Below are 22,893 nucleotides of genomic sequence, written 5' to 3' on the forward strand. Positions count from 1 at the left end.
ATGCACATGAATTTATCATGGTGATCCTTGAAGTTTTAGAAGAAGAAGATGTAAATATTGAAGACATATTTGGACTGACTTAACCATGTAACGATGAGTGTGATGATTGCGCTTTCTCATCTACCACTGAAATCCAATCTGAGCGATTACCTCACTTATCTCTACAGTCTTTTGATGAACTAATAAAAAAGAGTGACCAAAACATGACCTGTCCAAGTTGTAAATCAAATGTATTGTCTACATTGCTTATAGAGAGAAGTAGTAAATACATTATAGCAACGTTTCAAAGATGCAGAGCAAATGGATCAAAATTGGACACCAAAATAACAAACTATAAAGCTGGACAAATATCGATTTCTGATAAAACATACTGTATTGTGGCTATCATCGTTTATAAAGTCATTAATATTACAACTGGACATTATACTATTTATTTAAAGACTCAAATGATGGACAGAATGCAATGATAGCAGTCTGCAAAAAAAAAAAAACTTCCTTTCAAACCTCCTAATTCTTACCAATTGTTTCTTTAGCCAAAGTTCTAAAGAGGATGTGTAAAACCGTATTGGATACAGTCTTTTCTCTATGTGGATCACTACTGGTTAAGACATCATTCGGCCTAACAAGGGTGATGTCCTGAAAGAGATGTAAAAAAAACGTGTGGATGAAATGTGTTCAAATAGATTTCTGAAAATAAACAGGTATGTAGTCTTGTCTCTTCATCGACCATCACTGCTTAAGACATCATTCGGCTTATCGAGGTGATGTCTACATAAGGATATCCAAAAATGAAGTGTAGATAAATATGTTCATAGTATTTCTGAAAAAAATAACTATACAATCTTCTGTCTAAGTGGATCATCAGTGTTTAAGATATAATTCGACCTATCAGGGGTGATGTTTAGAAAAGTATATCCAAAAATGCAGTGTCAATGAAATATATTTGTAGATTTTTGGTTAAAGATATGTTTACAGACTTCCATCTATGTGGATTATTACTGCTTAATACAACATTAAGCTTATCGGAGTCATATCTACATAAGAATGTCCAAAATGAAAGGGTGGATTTTATTTATTTGTAGGTTTGTACAAGGTATAATAATGATGAAAATGTTTTAACATAAGTACTTCTGGTTAGTCTAGTATTTGAGCTTAATGAAATATTTTAGAAGTTATAGTGAGTGCAATTCACAATATCACTTATTTGTAGTAAAACACTGTGGGGGTCATTCTGAACCCGGCGGTCAAGGACCACCGGGGCCGGGGTCGGCGGTAGCATGGCCAACAGGCTGGCGGTGCTCCGCCGGGCATTCTGACCGCGGCGGTACAGCCGCGGCCAGAAACGGAAAGTCGGCGGTGTACCGCCGACTTTCCGCTGCCCATGGGAATCCGCCATGGCGGCGCAGCTTGCTGCGCCACCATGGGGATTCCGACCCCCTCACCGCCTTCCTGTTCCTGGCGGTTCCGCCTGCCAGGAACAGGATGGCGGTGAGGGGTGTCGTGGGGCCCCTGGGGGCCCTTGCAGTGCCCATGCCAATGGCATTGGCACTGCAGGGGCCCCCGTAAGAGGGCCCCACTTTGAATTTCAGTGTCTGCTCAGCAGACACTGAAATTCGCGACGGGTGCTACTGCACCCGTCGCACATCCTCCACTCCGCCGGCTCCATTCGGAGCCGGCATCCTCATGGAGGGGTGTTTCCCACTGGGCTGGCGGGCGGCCTTTTGGCAGTCGCCCACCAGCCCAGTGGGAAACCCAGAATAACCGCGGCGGTCTTTTGACCGCGCAGCGGTATTCTGGCGGTTCCCTCTAGGCGGGCGGCTCCCGCCGCCCGCCGGGGTCAGAATGACCCCCTGTGTGAGTTATGGGAAAAACTCCAAATGCACTTTTATGTAAGCATTGAATTATGGAAAATAACCACAGTATTTAGATAGAATTGTGCTCAGTTAGGTACAGAAAACAAACTGTGGCAATCATTTTTAAAATTCACCCATTTTACACGTTAATTCATTACACGTTTAGTTACCTCAAAATCATTAATAAACATATTAGAAAATTCACAATCTCACAGATTCAAACTATACAAAATTATGGTATGGTGTTTTGCATGTTCATAACTAATTCTCCTTCTCCACCACCAGATCTTCTTTGTGCACTCCTTTAACTCTCAGTTTCTGCTCTTGCCAGATGAGTGCAATGGATCGTGGAAAGATGTTTATACATGCTAGATGTTCCACATGAATATTTCCGATCACTGCCACAAGAGAGTATCTTTTGACATAAAGTGCATGTCATTTTTCTGGCATTAACTTTTTTTCCAGGTGGTGCTGAAAAAACTGCCAACTAAAGATTTCTTTTGTTTTGGACTGCAATTCATCTTCTTCCGCTGAAGGTACCTCAAGTTCTTCTGCATGGTCTTCAGTGAGAAAAATAAAAATAACAAAGAAAAACACAAAGTACACAGTGGCTATGAAGTGTGAAAAATTGCAGCTACTTCTAACAAAGCAGGAAAATTGGTGGGAACTTCCTATAAGAATAAATGAAAGGTGTTCAACAAATGAAAATCCTTTATTTCTATGTCACATGGGATGCGCAACTGCATCATGGCTTTACTGCAGCTTTGTCACACCTTCGGAAAATACATATATTTCTCTGTAATTACACTACTTTCATTAGTATATTATTAAACCTCTTTCCCTAAAGTAAACTTTAAATGTCTCTACAGTCACTGAGGCATCCACTCACTCACCTATACAATCACTTACATACCCAGTCACTCACCCATCCAAGCACTCACTCACTCTTGAACTCACCCATACAGCCACTCACACACCTACATACTCACTGATACAGCTACTCACACATCCACTCACTATCCCATACATACACTGACACAGCCACTCACTTATGAATACAACCACTCACTTATACATACAGCCACTCATACACTCACTGACTCTCCCAATGACTCAGTAATAAAGTCACTTACACACCCGGTCACCCATATAAGCACTCACCCACCCACTCTCCTATGCAGCCACTCACACACCCATTCACACAACCAATGCAGCTACTCACAAATCTTCTTGCTCATGGATACTTCTTACACATCCACTTACTCTCCATACCAGAACTGACTCAACCACTCACTAGCCCGTACAGCCACTCAAATACCCACTCACTCAACAATACAGCTACTCACACATCCACCTCCCATCCCATACAGTCACTGACACAACTACTCACTCACCCACACACCCACTCATACACCCACTGAAACATCAATAGAACTACTCACAAACCCACTAAAAGACTCACACAGCCACTGACACATCCACTCACTCACTGATACAGTCACTTACACATGCAGTCACTCACCCTTACAACCACTCACACATACACTCACTCCCCCATACAGGCAATCACACATCTACCCACCCACAAAGCCACTCATTCACTGATACAGCTACTCACACATTCATTCACTCTCCATACAATCACTGATACAGCCACTCGCTTATGCATAATGCCACTCATGCACCCACTCACTCACCCATAGAGTCACTGACTTACCCACTTGCTGACTGATACAGTCACTCACACACCCGCTAACTCAACCAATGCAGGCACTCACACATACATTTGCTGACCCATACAGTTACTTACATATCCACTCACTCTCCCATACAGCAACTGACTCAACCACTCACTCACTCATAGAACCACTCACATACCCTCTCACACATCCATACAACCACTAACGCTCACTGAATGATGTCATTAGTAATGTCACCAGTGATGTCACTGGCCATGTTATGAGCGATGCAATATGTGAGGTCATAAATTGTGCATACTGGGTGTGTAAGTTATACTTAGCTCAGGTAACTATAATTGCAGAATTTCTATGGTTTTGTACTTGTGAAATGTAAGCCTAACTATAACGTCCCTGTAACCTTTGATTTTTTCTGTGACTAGATAGATAGATAGATAGATAGATAGATAGATAGATAGATAGATAGAGAGATTGACGGAGAACTATCAGTTTCAAACCCACTGCACACATCTTCTGTGCCCAACCCACCAGAACTGACCAACCCACGCTGCACTTGGGCTTTTTCCTTGTACTGAAGGGTTGGCAAGAGGCCCAGGCACCCAGCATGCCTGCCCAACTCCCAATGCACTCATTCTGTGCTCTGTACAGCTTGAAGCCAGGGCCTGTTACTACCCACTAATTGTTGTGTGCAGTGGGAGCTGTTTGCAGGGTTTGCCTGCCCTCATACCATGTGTGATTTACTTGCTGCAAATTTCATTCAAATAAACTAAACAGTGCCAAACTTATTAATTAAATAAACCTTATTTGTCCTCCCTTTTATCTCTTTCTCCTCGAACAGGTCTTCTAAAATCTTGACATAAACCACAGTAACTTAAACTGACTAAATGGTGGCAAATTATGAAGGAAATTCATTAGAACAGTGCTGTTTTAATTCGCAGATGTACACCTCTTTCACCCTCCCTTGAGGTATACCCTCTAATGATCCAGAATTAAATTGTGAAAAACAAGAGTAGGTTAAACATGCTAATCCTCTGCCAAATTCTGTGTAGATACATTAGATAGTGAAAATGTTATTAGTAATTCAAAAAAATTCTGACTTCCTCTTTAGATTTTTTAGCTTCATTGGATCTGCACAAAATCTGAACTACCTACTCCGTATGTAACTTGCTAACTGACTATCACACTTGATGTAGATTCATCAAACAGTGCTAAGGTTTTAAGCAATTGAACCTTTTAATGTCCCTCTCTGCCCACTCTTAATGGACATACACAAACTTAGAAATGTTAAAATGTTAAATGTGCTAAGTTCTTCTCACATATCATGCAGATACACCAAACAGTGCAATGGTTATTAGAAAATCAATTTTTTTTTTTTTAATCCTACCCCATTAAAATTGCCACACCATTGGATCTTAATGAAACCAGAAATGATTATCACTTTCTAAATACTTTACACCTTTGACCAAGTTTCATGAAACAGTATTTAAGTTATAAACAAATGAAAAAGCTGTGACACCCCCATTAACTATGCCCTTACTTTATAGATTGACCCAAAACTTGCCATTCAAATGAAAACATTAACCTTTCTAGCTGTTGTCAACATTTGTATATGTTTGACACACAGTGCCAAATTTATTAGCAAATGAATAATCCCCCCTGCTTGTTTAATTGACTTTCAGAGTTTAGTGCAAATCCGTCCATGGACTCAAAACTATGACCAAATCAAAAATGTATTTCCATTTGAGATTCAGGGTATGATTTAGAGTTTGGTGACCAGGGTACTCCTTTAATTGAAAACTTCCTCTGACAGCTCATCCGAATAGGGGCTGTCCAAGTAAAGCAATCTCGCTGCCCTCTCTATTTAAGGTGGTGAGGCAGACAAAAAATAAAGATCCTCACACCCTGAAAGAAAACGTACGGGGTCTAGTGACATTTGTTATTGGTTGCAGTGTAACAAATTCCCAAGATGGAGTTTTTTTTTTTTTTAAAGAAAAAAAATTAAGAGTTTGGTGAATGGCTGTCAAATCCAATCACAGACATCCACTGAACATTTCTTACTTTGAAGAAAACCATTGTGACGGTTGCTCATTTCAACATAGAGAAATGACCGCTGCACCAGTCATCTCTGAGAAGTATGGACTACATATGAGGGTGGCAGACTTTGTCCTCGTCCACCCTGTTGGACCTTATTACATTCTTTAGGGTTGACACATAACAAGTAACTATGTAATATGGGCCTATATTGCCATCAATAGGTTCTGGTGAAATGTAGGAACTTTGAGGCCAAAGGCAGAGGGGCTTATAAACATTACCTGAAACCCAATATGGCAATTAAGGACCATGTCACACATGCTATTTGTTAAGTACTATATAACTTGGCTTATTGATTGATTTTAATACTATTTAGCAAGATTTAGATCATTTCAGCATCATACATTTAGTATTCATTGCTTCTCTGAGAGCACGGACTGTCTGTTAATGTTTTGACAAATGTGTATTTGTGTTGGTGATAATGTGAACTTGTTTATAATGTGTTTATGCAACACTGTCCATGGTTATAAATCCAGTTTTTAATACAAAGTGCATTGTAAGGGAATTCAAAACATGCCTTCTGAAATGTGTTTTTATTGAATAGTACAGTAACTCTGTAGAGTAGGTTTAGCTCGACATATATGAAGAAAGAAAATTAGTTGCACTGTGGGCTAGTGCTATTTTTGCTGACAGGGTTCTGCGTGTACAATGTATACTTTTACAAACTGAAGAGGATTCATTGGTAGATGTTTGTATCAAGGATAGAAGGGTGAGGTTGACAGGTGTATTGATTAATGGACCAAGGTTTTTGAAGCTCAGGCATTTTTGAGGGTTGTGTAGAAGTAATCTCCCCCAAAAACGCAACGATTTTGAAGTAATCTTCCAAATAATATTTACAGATTTTACTCGTATACGTTCTAATCAAAGAAAACATTCATTAAAATCCTTCGTAAATGTGACAAGACTTTTCACCCAAAGATTTTACCTTCGCTTCTGTTGATCTTTGCAAACCTTGTGCCGTAGGTGACAAACAACTCCGATGAGCTGTCATAAGCAGCTGGTGGCAGGGAGGAGGCAAGAGGCTCATCGCAATTATCTGTGGACAAGAAAGGAAGCAGAAATACAGTCAGAACAACGTGTTCTTGTAACGCATAATAAAACACTAATTGAATCTCTTACTGTCCAAAGACAAACACGAAATCTGCTTCACCGGCCTTGGGTTTATTATCAGTGAGTACTCCTGGCAACAGAAAGTAATAAGCACATAAGCAGAACGATTGTGCTACGTTACTGAACCCCTGGCAGTTTTCTGGTCCCAAGCAAACCGATTACCAAGCCTAAAGTTGGGTGAAAGAATTTGAGCGCATAGCGATAGGACGGAATACGTGAAACCTTTCTAAAAGGGTAACGGTCACTTTTTAAAGATTGAAAGGTGATAGGTATCTGCAGACCGGGATCTTGGGATCTCGGACATGCGTATTGTCTCTGACCTATGATAATTCAGAAACAATCATTTAGAGCCTGATTTAGATCCTGGTGGAGTGGAATACTCCGTCGCAAATGTGTCGGTTATCCCGTCCGCCTTATTACGATCCAATGATATCCTACAGAGATCATAATAAGGAGGACGGGATATTTGACACATTTGTGACAGATATTCCCTACGCCAATAGCCATTCAGAAATGTTCAAGAAAGGTGTCTCAGTAAAGGTTCCTCAAAAACCGACAGATTTTTCAGCAACTTCTTTTTTTAGAAACAAAATTGAAGGGAGTGAGGCTACTGATAGGTTTTTACAATTTAAATACTTGGGTTGTGAATCAAATTTTCCGGTTGAAAGGTATCAATGTATTTGAGGCACATTTTGCAGTTTATCTGCTTTTACAAATTGCTGCTATTTTAGCCTCTTGAACTGGCAAGGATGGAAATGCCAAAAAGGAGCACCTGGGGAGTTTGCAACAGCCCATGGAACTGCTGACTTCTCCCTTCAACATATGAAGCTGTAATTTTTATATTCTAAGTCGTTCTTTACAGACAGATCCAACATTTTGCACTCCGCAAACGGTGGCAAAATTCATGAGGTGCTGGAAATGCAGTGCCTAATTTGTAAAAAAATAAGTCCTAGGGACCCACCAGGAAGGAATTGCTGCTTGTACCTCACATTCCTCCTGCCAGTTCTACCAATAACAATAACAACAAAAGTAGTAATAGTCACACGCCTATAAGTGTGACAGTTCAGACTATTCCAGGCCTCTAAAGCTGTAAGAATAGCTTGGGAGGCAGGTATTAGTCATAGAAAAAGTATGGTGAATTAATAAACTACATTTCACATTTCTAAATTAGACAAACAGTGGCAGATTGACAATTAAGTGCCAGATCCGAGCACCGAAAGCAACTGGCTCAATCTAAGCACCGTGGGAATGCCATAAGCTGACCATCCAGAAATCCCAGCAGGATCACCATCCATTTATCCCTATCCTTGTGAATATCATAAAAGGGGGAGCACATCCTTGTACTCCTCATTTCTTTGTGATATTCACATGGAATCACAACATTGACAATGTGAGTGCAAATGACATTTCTAACTGACAATGTACTTTTCATTAAAATTTGTTTTTTACACCCTTTACTTCATATCAACTTTCCTTAAGTAAAAGGCATAGCCACCTTTGCTGCCCCTTGAATTTTATTAAGTCTAGAATACACCCTCATCTGAGTTGCACGTAAAGTAATATAGGCCCTCATAATGATTCATCATGACTTCGACTGACTTTTCCAAAGCCACAGGGCACCGAAATACCACCAGTGCTGGCCGTCTTTAGATTGCCCTAATATGACTGATTTGTTACTTTTGCCCAAAATCGGGTGGAACACCGAGACCAGTCATGCCGGTGGTCGGCGGTGCAGAGGCAGTACCGCCACGCCAAAAAGAGATCGTACACCATACTACAACCCGTTAAACAGTGCGGTGATGTCCAGATGGTGCGGCGCTGCCGGAAGTGGAAGCACCAAGACTTGTCCTCTCCCGGACGACCTCTTCAACAAACGAGGTAAGTGGATTGTCTGACAGGGGTGTGTGTGTGTGTGTGAGTGCATGTGTGAATGTTGTGAATGCATGGGGAGGGTTTTTGTGGTGCATGTTTGTGTGTGGGAGTGATTGTGTGTGGACAGGGGAGGGTGTAAGTGTTTGTGTGAGTGGATGAGAAGAGCGGGTGAGTGCGTGTATGTGGTGCTGGGGGGTGTGTGAATCTATGTATGCACATGAGGGGGAGTGAATGCGTGCGTGAGTGCGGTGTTTGTGTATGTTTGTAAGTGTGAATGGCTGTGTATGTCGATTTTGCGTCAGTGAGTGGGTGTGTGTGTGTGTTTCTGTGTAGAAGTGTGTGAGTGCATGTGTGTGGGTATGTGGATATGTGTGCGAGACTGCCAGCTTTTTCTGGCAGCGCAACAGCCAGACAAATGCTGGCAGTCTCCCGCCTCGTAATACCACTAGCAGTATCAAGCCATCTGTGTGCTGGAGGTGCTCAACTCCAGCCCAGTGGAACGCTGTAATGTGGCAGGATGGGTGGAGGTTCAGCGGTTTGGCTTCGGCGCCAGGGTTGTGATGAGGGCCATAGAGTGCTTTTGCTCTTCTTGTGCACAACATCCAGGGTGCTTCTGAAACACACTTCTGAAGGATGGGTTATAATAAATGATGCAAGAAATTTGGAATTGGTGCTATGACGATTAGCCATAATCAATTTAGGCATTAGCTCCTTATCATTCTTAATCATACGATTTGTTTACATGAAGGATGTGCTCAATCTTTGTGCATAAACTATTGAGGTCCTTTCAATGAATGGACATTCAAAATAGTATGAACAGTGTCCCATTATTTATATCACATTAATGTTTTGCTTTATGCTTACACATTCTGTACTTCACGACTTCTCATCCCAGTAAGTGTAAAGATTCACTGTATGTATTATTACAAAAAGCTGAAGCTAAATGCCCGGGCATCAGACCAAATTTAAATATATGACTATCACCTGATATATTCATGTGTAAGAGATCCATCAGTCACTTTGAGAATTTTGTGCTAACAAAAAACGTGAAGGGCATTGAAATGAGTTCCCTCAGGGAAATGCTATTGTATACTGTTCATGCAGTATGAGGTGTAAATCCAAGGTTGCTTACATCCAATTTTGGCATTTGAACAGGTGGTTATGAGAGATTGATTCCTAAGGGAAGGTTTGTGAAATATAACATCATGAAAGCAGAAAAGGAGGCATTATCTATTTTGAAATTAAATAAGGAAATAGTGATAAAAATTTCGGACAAGGGAGGAGCCATAATAGTACAGAACACCAGTGACTACAAGAAGGAGATCCTGATGCAATTGGCAGATATGGGAAGCTATAGGAAATTGGAACCGAATCCTACGAGTGAGGTAGGGGATTTGATTAAAAGAGTTACTGGTGAGGGCTTACAGATGGGTTTCCTCAGGGATTTGGAATATGAATTTCTGAATAAAAAGAATCCCCATATCCCCACGATTTACACACTGCCAAAAATACATAAGAATCTTACTAAACCTCTAGGGTGGCCAATTATATTAGTCAATCTTAGAACCGATTTGCAAATATGTTGATTTCTTTTTGAAACCCTTGGTACCGATGACTGCGGCCTATGTGAGAAATACAATGGATACTATTAAAATGATTGATGATGCTTATTTTGATTATGAGAAACACATTTTGGTTACAATGGATATTGTCTCATTATATATCAATATTCCTGAGGGGCATGCTCTACAAGTGATTAGAAAAGTATTGGATGATAGAGTACAGCCTACTCAAGTACCTACAACATTTATTATTGACCTACTGGAGATAGCAATGTCCAATAATTTTTTTTTTTCCAGGGGGAATACTATGTACAGACAAAAGGAGTAGCTACAGGTGCAACTTTTGCACCGGATGTAGCGATTTTGTATATTGATAATTTTGAGAAACAATATATCTTTGATAGAATATCACCATATTATGCACATCCAACCTTATGGAAACGCTATATAGATGATGTATTGATGATTTGGACAGGTACACAATATGATTTATTGAAATTTCACAAGTGGCTGAGTAGGAGAGCTGAGGATATACAGTTTACTATACAGTATAGTTCCTTAGAGAGTTTTGGATATAACTATCAAAGTACAGGAGATAGACTTTACACCACCTTATATAGAACGGAAAGTGAGAGAAATTCTCTTTTACAATATAAGAGTCACCATCCCCGGAATTTGAAGAACAACTTACCCTATGGTCAGTTCCTTCGTCTTCGAAGGTATTGTTCCCGGAAAGAGGATTACTTCATGGAATCGGAAGAGTTGATGAAACGGTTACTTGCACAGTGTTATCCAAAGGTAGTGAGAAAAGTGCGTAAAAGAGCTTGATTCTGTCAACAGGACTTTCTACTTGAACCTAAGATCCATACAGATATGGGTAACAATAGGATGATTTGTGTCACAACATATTGTACTAGAAGTACGGAAACAAGGAAGATCATTAACCAACATTAGACTCTAATTTCGGATGATCTGGATGTAAATGATCCCCCTATGCATGCCTTTAAAAGGGGGAAGAACATAAAAGATTGGGTGGTTAGTTCAATGTTGGCAGAACTGCCGAGACCTTCTTTGCTAACGATGTTGAATTTACCAAAGATTGTGGGGCATTTTAAATGTTGATCATGTAAAGTCTGTGCACAGTGTCTGCAAATGAGAACTTTTAAATACAAACTTGTGTCGTTGACATTGAAAGAACATATTAATTGCAGTAGTAGCAATGTAATCTACATGAATAAATGTCCTTGTGATTTAATGTATGTGTGACAGACAAAACAGAAAGTGAAGGTGCGGATTATGCGACATTGCAGTCGGATTAGAGCTAAGATTCATGGTGCACCTTTGGTGGATCATTTTACTACATTGAATCATTCAGTGGATTCATTGAGATGGTTTGTGATTGAAAAAGTGAGTGTGAATCAAAGGGGAGGGAGTATGTCAGATAGCCTGAATTTATAGGAATGTAAATGGATTCACCTGTTGGATTCCATCCACTTGGGCTTGAATGAATATGAGGAAATAGCGAGACAAACTGCCAGTTTATCAAACAGTTGATTCTGAGGAGAGTTTTGATATTTTTGTTTTTTGATGTGGGTATAAATCATGTGATATATCTAATAGCACCATTTAGATAATTATGAAAGGTTGAGAGGTGTTCAAGCTAATGGACATTGCATGTGGAAGAGTGAGTCCCATTGTTGTCTTGGTTTGGGTACTGGATGTTGGATAGCATGTGTTTCCATTCTTGCTACTGACTATCTATTGATATGAAGAGAGAGTGGCTGGGACTGAATGTTGTTGATACTCGGACAATTATGTTCCTCCTGAGGTTCTGACCCATTTGAATCCCTTTGTTTCACTTATATATGCAAGGCATAAAGGTTTTTGTTCCCATAGAGGTGGTATGTACATGTAGTATTGAAACAGGATAATTGAATGTGGTGTGTGACCCAAATATTTCTTGTCTGTACCCTTGTCCGGATTAGTTAGCCCCGAATATTGCATCTTTATTATTTATTTATTTAGATTTTTTTCAGACTCTTTATTAATATCCAATTATAGAGGTTATTTTCTACTAAATACTGAGGCAAATGGAAACCTAAGGAGCACGCCAGTATTTGTTAGCCAGCTTAATCTTCTATGTTACATTTTCATAGAAATGCAATTAGTTCCGCATTTGGAACATTTACGGACTACATGCATGCATGCATGACAACCATAAATAGTTTCACTTCTGTGTCATAATTGTAGACAAATGCGGGTAGTTCTGCATTCAGGGCATTCATGAGCTTTATGCATGTGCATTAGGTTCACCATTGATATTTAAATGTGAGCCTCGTGTATGCCGCGTCCATGAAAGTCAGAAAGAGTCATTTTCAATGGTCGGAAGGAATACCATCCTAAGAAAGGTAAGGGGCTAATTGGGGATGTTTGTACTTGGTGGGAAAGTAAGGTTCTTGGATGTAGTACTTTTGGAAATTATGCATCTATAATACTATTTCGAACGGAAGGGCAAGGGTTCTATTTGTTGGTCTGGATGCATTCTCTTTTTAAATACCTTATTAGTGTTATATGGGTATGAATTAAGGATTCCCTAAGGCAGATTTTGTTCCTGGTTGGTTGGGAGAATGTAGTCGGGGTTTCTACAGATGGTTAGGAGGAAGCCTGAATATAGAAAGACATTTCCCATGGGCCAATTAGTTGCTATCGTAACCCGGTAATTATTCTGAGTGGACTTTGGTTTTGATTTAAATAAGCTGGTGTTTTCAGGAAAATAAGATGTCTAATGGTGAAAAGGGTGACTCGTTTATTTTTATTTAAGACAAGAAAATTAAAGTGGAAGGAGTAATTGATGGAAGATTTTGGCAGTGTTTCCAAATAAAGAAGAATTTCGGATGAATCAATCATATGGATTTGGGGTAAGAATGAGGTTGAAGTGTATTTAGATGGTTGTTAATCTGGTAGATGTATGATTTAATAGGGGTAGTGCCTTAAGTTCAGGCTTTGTAGATTGGTGGATTGTGCGGAAAATGGTGAAGATGGATATTTTGAAGTAAAATGAAGTAATGTAGGTGAGTACTAAGAACAACGACAATGTAGCAGAGTTTTAGGAGGTTGGGGAGAATATATAAAAGATGATTTATGCTTTTGGATAATTGTAGATGTCCCCTATCGTGTAGTCCTGAAGAAGACCCCTGTGGGAGCCGGGAGTTGGCCCAAGAGTGAGAGGGGGTTGAAACGTCAACGATGATGCTTTAGCCTGGATTTGGTTTACTTTGTTGGAGGACACAATTGTGGATTTAATCCTGTTTAAAATAATACTGTGATTCAATATAGTAGAAGGAACAACCAACAGGCTGCAGTAAAGTTTTTAAAGTACTTTTTGGATTGGTGTAATGGGAGATTTATTATCTTTTTTCCTTTCTTGAATCACTAGCACTTGTTTCACTTGCACTTTGTTCTGTCCTTTTTCTTTCTTTTTTGTCATGATGGGGGATTGTATACAGTGTGTACATATATGAAGAAAGTATATATTTGGTTTAAACAATAAAGGATGTTCTCCTAAGTGCTGCCTATATTAATGTGAGTGTTGGGATTGTTCCTGGTTATAAGTGATCCCTAGGGGGTCTTTGTTGTTTTGTAATAATTTCTACCCAGACCCCTTGGGTTTTCTTGGGTTGCCCTCTGTGGCTAGTAAGATACATCCAGTGTGAATCAGATATTTCTCCTTGGGATTTGCTTTTATTATTGAGCAAACTGCAGAGGGACTCAATTTATGACAAATTCATATATTGATGTCTTCAGTTATAAAACTGTTTCTGGTGGTCATGACTTGAACTGAAAATTAAGGGATGTGGAATCATTGGTGTAGTATTTCACAATGCTTAGTGCATTTTGACAGCAGGAGGGCTTTAAACTCCTTCAAATTGACCCAAAGCAACCAATATGGATGTCTGACCATGAGAACCTATACCCTGCCTGTTGTTGATTCTAGAATATCAACACCTCATAAATTTGAAAAAGGAACATTTAGTCCTGGCAAAATGTTTATTTTACCAGATTGAATGGCAGATAAAAGTTGCACTATAGGCTGAAATAGCAGGTTCGAGACAGATTTTTCAGTCTTACTTTAATGGGTGACACAAAGAGCGCTGCAGCCTACTTGCAGCATCTTATCTTTGGGACCTAGGTAGGGATAGTACCACATACTAGAGCAAGTCTTGGCAATTCTGCATCCTGAGGGCCTCTCAGGAGTAGCATGAGGACTGGACTGGTGAAGTCATATCTTTAGATACATTAAGGCCCTCATTACAACCCTAGTGGTAAATCCCGCTTTCTGAAGACAGCCAACATACCGTTGCAGTGGCAGAATTCCACTACAGGTATTACGACCCACATCTCGGAATCCGCCACAATACAGACACCCACACAAGTCCGCCACTGCAAAGGTCAGTGATAAACTGTTGATACCAAAACCTACACCGTCATGCCAACAAGAATACGCCCACACTATCACGACCACGAATCAATGTGGCAGTTATTCAACCGTGGTAATCCATTGGCGGCACACCGCTGCGATCAAAAGACACACACATTTACAAAACACAACCACATTAGACAATTCAAAATACACACACCTGACCCACATACACACACCACACCTACACACCCACAACACTATAAAACACACACCTACATTACCCACAAACCCTTACAAAGAACAATTTTGGAAGAAGCCCAGAGAGAGAGATTAGCAAACACAACACCGGCATCCACAGGCACACAACACCATCTCTCATACAACATCCACGCACCTCAAACAACACACCAACACATCCCCCCACACGTCACAACAGACAGCACCTAACACATCACCCACACCACAGCAAGGCACCTCAAAGACACCCCAGGATTTCAGAGGAGGAGCTCAGGATCATGGTGGAGAAAATCATCTGGGTAGAGCCACAGCTTTTCGGATCACAGGTGCAGCACACCTCCATTGCTAGGAAGATGGAGCTATGGCGGAGAATCGTCGACAGGGTCAACGCAGTGGGACAGCATCCAAGAACACGGGATGACATCAGGAAGAGGTGGAACGACCTACGGGTGAAGGTGCATTCAGTGGTTTCAAAACACCAGATTGCTGTACAGAGGACTGGCGGTGGACCCTCACCTCCTCCCCCACAACTAACAAAATGGGAGGAGCAATTCTTGGCAATTCTGCATCCTGAGGGCCTCGCAGGAGTAGCATGAGGACTGGACTGGTGAAGTCATATCTTTACTGCTATATCCCCCCCACTCCACCTGCATGCTATCACATACCCCCACCCTCACCCTCACTCCCATCACTCCATCATCTCACATTTGTCCCACTATCACAACCCACACATCCCAATACCAAGGCCCTGCATGCAACACCTATGCATGGACCACCATCACCAAAGCATGTCCAGTACAGATACCCACACAGACCCCAAAACAACTATCACAAAAGGGCAAGCACAATGATACAAGCACAGGAGTAGAGGGTCACTCACTCATTGCACAAGATGGCACACACAGATACGATAACTATGCATTTACACCCCAACAGGACCCCTACCCAACGTCACCGGACAGGAGGTGCCAGACATATCCAGTCCCCCCACAGAAGAGGCCCACAGTGATGACAGCAGCTCTGCACGCCTGGATCAAGATGACCAGCCCGGCCCATCAGGGACCTCTGGACAGTCGGTTCCCCTGCCACTCTCACAAGCCACCACAGAGCCTCCCCCCTCAGGAAACACCACCACAGCACCCACCCAGCGGGTCCATCCCTCTGTCCCCAGGACACGTCAATCAGCAGTGTGTCCACCACTACAGGGAACCCAGGCAAAGCCAACAAACCAAGAAAATCAGGGACCTGGGGTCAGTGGCAGTGGCACACGGTTCAGGGGACAGAGGCACAGGATAATAGGGAAGCTGGGATGACTGCTGTATGACAGGGGGAAGACAGGCCCAAGGAACCCACTCTCCACGAGGTACTCTCCAACATCATGGGAGCATATCACCATTGGGCACGGTACTGGGCACGTTTCAGGAGACTCAGAGGCTGCAGGAGGAACACTACCTTGGGATCAGGGAGTACTTGAAGTCCATAAAAAAAAAACAGGTCACCATTGCAGGGGTGCTGGCAGACCTTATCAACACCATGAGGGACACAGTAGGACACAAACAGGCCCCTGGCACTAGCCTGGACTATGAACAGCCCTCCACCTCCGCCGGCGCTAGTGAACAGGAGACACTGACACAGGACCAACAGGCCACCAGCACCCCACCCCCTGCAGAAGGACAACCACCCCGCAAACGGTCCCTAAGATCCAGGAACAAGACAAAGAACATTGCCAAGACCCCCTGTCAGGAAGTAAGACCCTCCTGAATGACATCCCTTCTGTCCCACTTTGTCACCCTGTCCACCTTAAACTGCCATTGCGCCCCTTCCTATGCCCAATTGGACAATGCGCCTGTGAGACCAAGAGGCTGGACACTGCCATGGACAATCCTCCACCATCACCCCAGCCCATTGCACACACCCTCCACTTATTAGCATAGAAATAAAAACCCTTGAATCATAAAACAATCTGGAGTCAGTCTGTGCTTTCCCAAATGTGTAATCACAACATCTCTGAAATACAGCAATGTCAATGTACTTGTTCACATACCAATGTTACACAGCTGTAGGCCAGCAGTAAACACAGCAGAGGGCCCAAAGTGGGACCCAGATCTGTGAAATGGAAAGCCAAAGTGAGTAGTCAGGGTCCATACACAGAGGTAAAAAGTCAGATTTATGCTAGGTCCTACAATAGTATGAGATGTGGTAAGCAGTTCCATCCTCTTACCTGTGTCTCACTGGAAGTATTGCATGATAATGTTGTTTTGGTTGTCTACATCTTCTTCTTCTGACTCCTCTTCTTCACTGTCCACAGGCTCCAGAGCTGCCACAAGACCACCATCAGGCCTATCCTCCTGCAGAAAAGGCACCTGGCGTTGCAAAGCCAGGTTGTGCAACATACAGCATGCCACGATTGTCTGGCACACCTTCTTCAGTGAGTAGTATAGGGAGCCACCTGTCAGATGGAGGCACCGGAATCTGGCCTTCAGGAGGCCGAAGGTGTGCTCTATTATCCTCCTAGGTCGCCCATGTGCCTCATTGTAGCGTTCCTCTGCCCTTGTCCTGGGATTCCTCACTGGGGTCATTAGCCAAGACAGGTTTGGGTTACCAGAGTCACCTGCAAATATAGAGGGACAGCTGTTAGACATACTCCAAACATTAGGGAATCTCCCATACCCAGACACCAAATGAAAATGTGTGGGGACTTTAGGCTCACCTATTAGCCACACACGGTGCCTCTGGAGTTGCCCCATCACATAAGGGATGCTGCTATTCCTCAAAATGTAAGTGTCATGCTCTGAGCCTGGATACTTGGCATTCACATGGGAGATGTACTGGTCTGCCAAACACCCCATCTGCCCATTCATTGAATGGTAGCTTTCCCAGACTCTGTACACCTGTTCATTCCTGCGGGGGGGTTGCAAATTCCACATGTGTACCATCAATGGCAACAATGATGTTGGGGATATGTCCCAGGGCATAAAAGTCACCTTTCACTGTGGGCAGATCATCCACCTGAGGGAAAACAATGTAGCTGCGCATGTGTTTCAGCAGGGCAGACAGAGAACATTGGCTGGGACATCCCTGATGCCATGACTACTGTTGTTTGAAAAGACCCACTGGCCCGGAAATGGAGTACTGACAGGACCTGCACTAGAGGGGGTATTCCTGTGGGATGGCGGATAGCTGACATCAGGTCAGGCTCCAACTTGGCACACAGTTCCTGGATTGTTGCACGATCAAGTCTGTAAGTGATAATTATGTGTCTGTCTTCCATTATCGACAGGTCCACCAGGGGTCTGTACACCGGAGGATGGCGCCATCTCATCACCTGCCCCAGCGGACGTGCCCTATGGAGGAGAACGGTGAGCAGAGGGTCATGCAACACATAGGTTTCACAAGGCTGTTTAGCACAAACGTAAAATTTTCTCTATGTGCTTTTGTCTGTCCGTATTCCTGGCCTAAATAGGTGTGATGCAGTTTTTTGGCCTGCCATGTGGCCCCCTGAAATGGCGGCTGCCTGACCTGTAAGGTGGAACAAGGGGAAATGAGGTAACTGCGCTGGTGTTGTACACCATTGCTGTAGGCAGACGAAGACCGCTGTGCAAGACAGCATTGGTTATCATTGGGCCCTATGGGTTTCAGGAGCCAATGACGATGTACGCAGGCGGTGACGGTACGCACCGCCGTGGACATGACTGCCATTTTCTATCTGTTCACTCACTTGCTAACTGACCTTCAACAGGAGAGGAACTACACTGCAAGTGCTGCTGTCACCTGTGTCTGGAAGTGACAATGGCTACAGTGTCTGGGGAAAGGGTCCCTGTCTTCACTTCGGAGGAGTTGGACAGACTAGTGGATGGGGTCCTCCCCCGGTACACGCAACTGTACGGTCCTCCAGACAGACAGGTGAGTAAACTGTGTGCATGGTGGATGGCACATGATTGTATGGAGTGTCATGGATGGAAAAGATGGGGGGGACATGCCAGCATGTGAGGATGGTGTGTGTATGTATTTCTGGGCCAGGGTGGGAGGTTTATGTCCACGGTGTGAGAAGAAATGTATGGGGGAGTAACATCCATTTTTACTTCACTTTTCCTCTAGGTCAGCGCCCACCAGAAGAAGGGTATTTGGCGTGCCAAAGCCTAGGAAGTGCGGACCCTGGGGGTCTACCATAAGCGGAGCACCCACTGCCGGAAAAGGTGGGAGGACCTGCGCCGCTGGACCAAGAAGACAGCAGAGGCCCAGCTGGGGCTGGCCTCTCAATGCAGAAGGGGTGCCCATCGCACAATGACCCCCTTGATGTTCCGGATCCTGGTTGTGGCATATCCTGAGTTGGATGGGCACTTGAGGGCATCACAGCAGCCGCAAGGGGGTGAGTACACTCTCATTCAGCTGACTCTGCACGCTTTACAAGGTGTCTGGGTGGGGGAGGTGGGCTGTCGGTTCCCCTAGGCAAGGGCAGACACTCAAAGGTAGATCCATTTATTTGCAGCGTCATTCCCAGTCCAACCCCAAAGGTGGTATTTGCCCTCTACACCTAGTCAGGCTCCTAGGGCTTCCAGCTGTGCATACAATGGTTCCTCTATGGGCATGTGCTTTTCTCCTGCCCTGTCAGTACATGGCTTAGTGCATAGGGCTGCTCCCTGTGTGTTGTGTTCGCCAACGGTAGCGGTGTTGCAGGCATTGACCATGTGTCTCTTCTGTCTTCCCCCCCTTTTTGTTTTGTCACCCTGTCCTTGTGTGCATTAGCATCATCTGGCGGAGGAGTAGTGGCACCGGAGCAGGAGGGAGCTGCATCTCACTTGGCCCTGGAGGGTGAAGTAACGGAGTCCAAAGTTACCAGTGGGACAGAAGGCGAGGGGATCTCCACGATGAGGACAGGAGCAGACACCAGTGACCGCAACTCCTCCTCTGATGGGAGCTCCCTTGCGGTGGCAGGCACCTCTGTGCCCACCTCATCAACAGGTACAGCTGCCAACCCCCTACCAGCACCACCCTCCCAGCAGCCCCTCATCGAGTTTCCCGTGCCCACTCACCCAGGATGGTGGGCATCTCCTTCTCCCCAGGCACCTCAGCCCCTGCCCCAGTCAGCCCTGCTGCCCTCAGTGAGGAGGCTATTGACCTCCTGAGATCCCTCACTGTTGGGCAATCATCCATTTTGAATGCCATCCAGGGTGTCGAGAGGCATTTGCAGCAAACAAATGCATACCTGGAGGGCATTTATTCTGGTGTGGCGCCCCAAGAGAGCATTTCAGGCTCTGGCCTCAGCACTGATGGCAGCCATTGTCCCTGTGTCCAGCCTCCCCACTCCAACTTCCTCTACCCAGACCCAATCCCCTGTACCTCAGCCTATCCCAAGCATACCATCAGACCAGCATGCACACACATCAACAAACAAGAGTGGAAATGGCAAACATAAGTACCACACATCCCACAGGCACTCACACAAGCTCCATCCCCATGCAGACACACCAACATCCACTGTCTCCCCTGTGTCCCCCTCCTCCACGTCCCCTTCCTCCCCCCTGTCTCATCTCCACTCACACCTGCATGTACTACATCCTCATCCACTACCTCCATCAGCAGCACGCCCATCACCACACACCTCTCACATGCACTCACCACCCCCACTACCATTCACACATCCTGTGTCCTCTCCCAGTGTGTCTTTGAGCCCTCCTACCCAAATACACAAACGCAGGCACCCACCAACCCAACAGCCATCAACCTCACAACAGCCTCCAGCCCATGCACCTTCACCCAAATTCAGCAGACGTACACCTCCTACAACCACTACCTCTTTCTCCACTCCCGAACCCCCTCCATCTTCTCGTCCCAGTGTGTCTAAAAAACTCTTCCTTGTAAACTTTGACCTCTTCCCTACACCTCCCCCCCTCGTCCTTCCCAGGGGCCAGGCTGTCCAGGTCCCAGCCCAGCACCTCAGCCCCCAAATCCTCCAGCACAGTGGTCTCAGCACGTCCGGTCACATTGCGGGCGGCACCCATCAGGGCTTCCATATGTGCCACCTAGCGAGGCCAAGGAGCAGGCCATTCCGCCACCTGCCAAGGTGAAGAAGGTGCCCACATGCCGGAGGGAGAAGCCGCACCTACCAGCAAGCAAGGGCTCCTCCAAGCCAAAAGGGGACAGTCGCAAGTCACCAGCAGCAACATCAAAGGTGGGGAAGGGATAGAAGCCGAACAGCAGGACAGGGCACGTAGGCTCCGACTGAGGGACCAGAGTCACCCCTTCTGTTAACCACAACATCAACCTGTACGGCGGTGGACACCACCACCTGAACGCCACCTGCATGTCTGCTGCCTCAGCAATAGTCCCCAGCATCATCCCCAGTGGGGAGCCATCCAAGGCTGCAGGAGACTTCCTGCTGTGTCCCTCAACAGGTGCAGACACATGCACCACCGCCAGCACCTCCGCCACAGACACTGCCGCAACCACCGCCACCAGCCCCGCGATATGCTCAGACAGTGCCACCACAGCTGACATGGCAATCATCCCCAGTGACCAGCCATCCGAGGCTGCATGAGACGTCCTGGACCCAGCCCAGCGCACATGAGGCATGACTCCCAGCACTGTTTGTACCTGCAGGTGGCAGGCGAAGTCGCAGCAGGGTGGAGTGTGTCTCTGCCTCCATGGAGTATCAAGCTACCTGTTCCCAGGCAATCTCATGGCACACACATGCATGTGAGGGAATGGGACCTGCCACACTGCATATGAAACACTCTGGGCACAAAGCCCCCTGCAGAACCAGTGGAGATTCACATCCACTACATCAGTCCTTGGCAAGATGAAGCACTCTGGGCACAAAGCCCCCTCCAGAACCAGTGGAGAAACGCATCCACTACCTCAGTCCTTGGCAGGATGAAGCGCTCTGGGCACAAAGTCCCCTCCAGAACCAAAGGAGATTCACATCCACTACATCAATCCTTGGCAGGTTGAAGCACTCTGGGCACAAAGCCCCCTCCACAATCAGTGAAGAAAGGCATCCACTATATCAGTCCTTGGCAGGATGAAACACTCTGGGCACAAAGCCCCCTCCAGAACCAGTGGAGATTCACATCCACTACATCAGTCCTTGGCAGGATGAAGCACTCTGGGCACAAAGCCCCCTCCAGAACCAGTGGAGAAAGGCATCTACTTGTGAGACTGTGGCTTTGCACTCCCCAGGATAAAGCAGTGGGCAACCCACCCACTGGAGAGACTTGAGAGACTGTGGCTTTTCACTCCCCAGGATAAAGCAGTGGGCAACCCACCCACTGGAGAGACTTGAGAGACTGTGGCTTTGCACTCCCCAGGATAAAGCAGTGGGCAGAACACCCACTGGATAGACTTGAGAGACTGTGGCTTTGCACTCCCCAGGATGAAGCAGTGGGCAGACCACCTACTGGAGAGACTTGAGAGACTGTGGCTTTGCACTCCCCAGGATGAAGCAGTGTGCAAACCACCCACTGGAAAGACTTGAGAGACTGTGGCTTTGCACTCCCCAGGACCTATCAGTGGGCATGAAGATCCACAGACCATGATTTCATTAATATCTGGACTTGTGTAGTTTGTGTACATATTTCATATACTGATATTTGAATTTGGCCTATCTGATATTTCAATGATTACACTTGTTACAATCATTTCGTTTTGTCCTTGCGTTCTTCCAGGGGGTGACGGGGTGTATATGTCATGTTGCAACATGTCTTTGTGTGTATGGTGTTGTGGGTGAGGGTGAGGGTGGGGGTGGGGGTGGGGGTGTTGCGTGTGTATGTGTCTCTCTCTTTTCCTTCCCCCCCCTCCCCTGTGTGCTAGGTGCAGTACTCACCGTGGTCATTGCCGGCGTCTTTACTGCTCCCGATACAAGAGGAGGTTGACTAGCATCAGCAGGACCTGTAGTTCGGGCACATTTGCATCCTGGTTGTTCGTAAAGTGTGGAGAGGTGAGTGGTTTCCGTTCCAAGTCCTGTTTCTGCTGTGCTTTTGATTGTGTTGGTACCGCCCCGGAAAAGGTGGTGGATAGGCGTGTTGTAATACAGTGGGCGCCATGGTCGTGAT

At 44.8% G+C, this 22,893-nt stretch overlaps 1 protein-coding gene across 1 annotated transcript in view; it reads right to left on the reverse strand.

Annotated features, from left to right (window-relative positions):
• The window catches only part of LOC138285079 (contactin-associated protein-like 5), a 2,160,239-nt gene that overhangs the window by 1,880,720 nt on the left and 256,626 nt on the right, over window positions 1-22,893 (reverse strand). Inside the window, exon 2 of the mRNA XM_069224597.1 lies at window positions 6,567-6,677. Within this exon, the coding sequence (XP_069080698.1) occupies window positions 6,567-6,677 (111 nt within the window). The remainder of the gene's footprint in view (window positions 1-6,566; window positions 6,678-22,893) is intronic.

This window comes from Pleurodeles waltl, chromosome 3_1 (assembly GCF_031143425.1).
Source record: "Pleurodeles waltl isolate 20211129_DDA chromosome 3_1, aPleWal1.hap1.20221129, whole genome shotgun sequence".
Taxonomy (NCBI): domain Eukaryota; kingdom Metazoa; phylum Chordata; class Amphibia; order Caudata; family Salamandridae; genus Pleurodeles; species Pleurodeles waltl.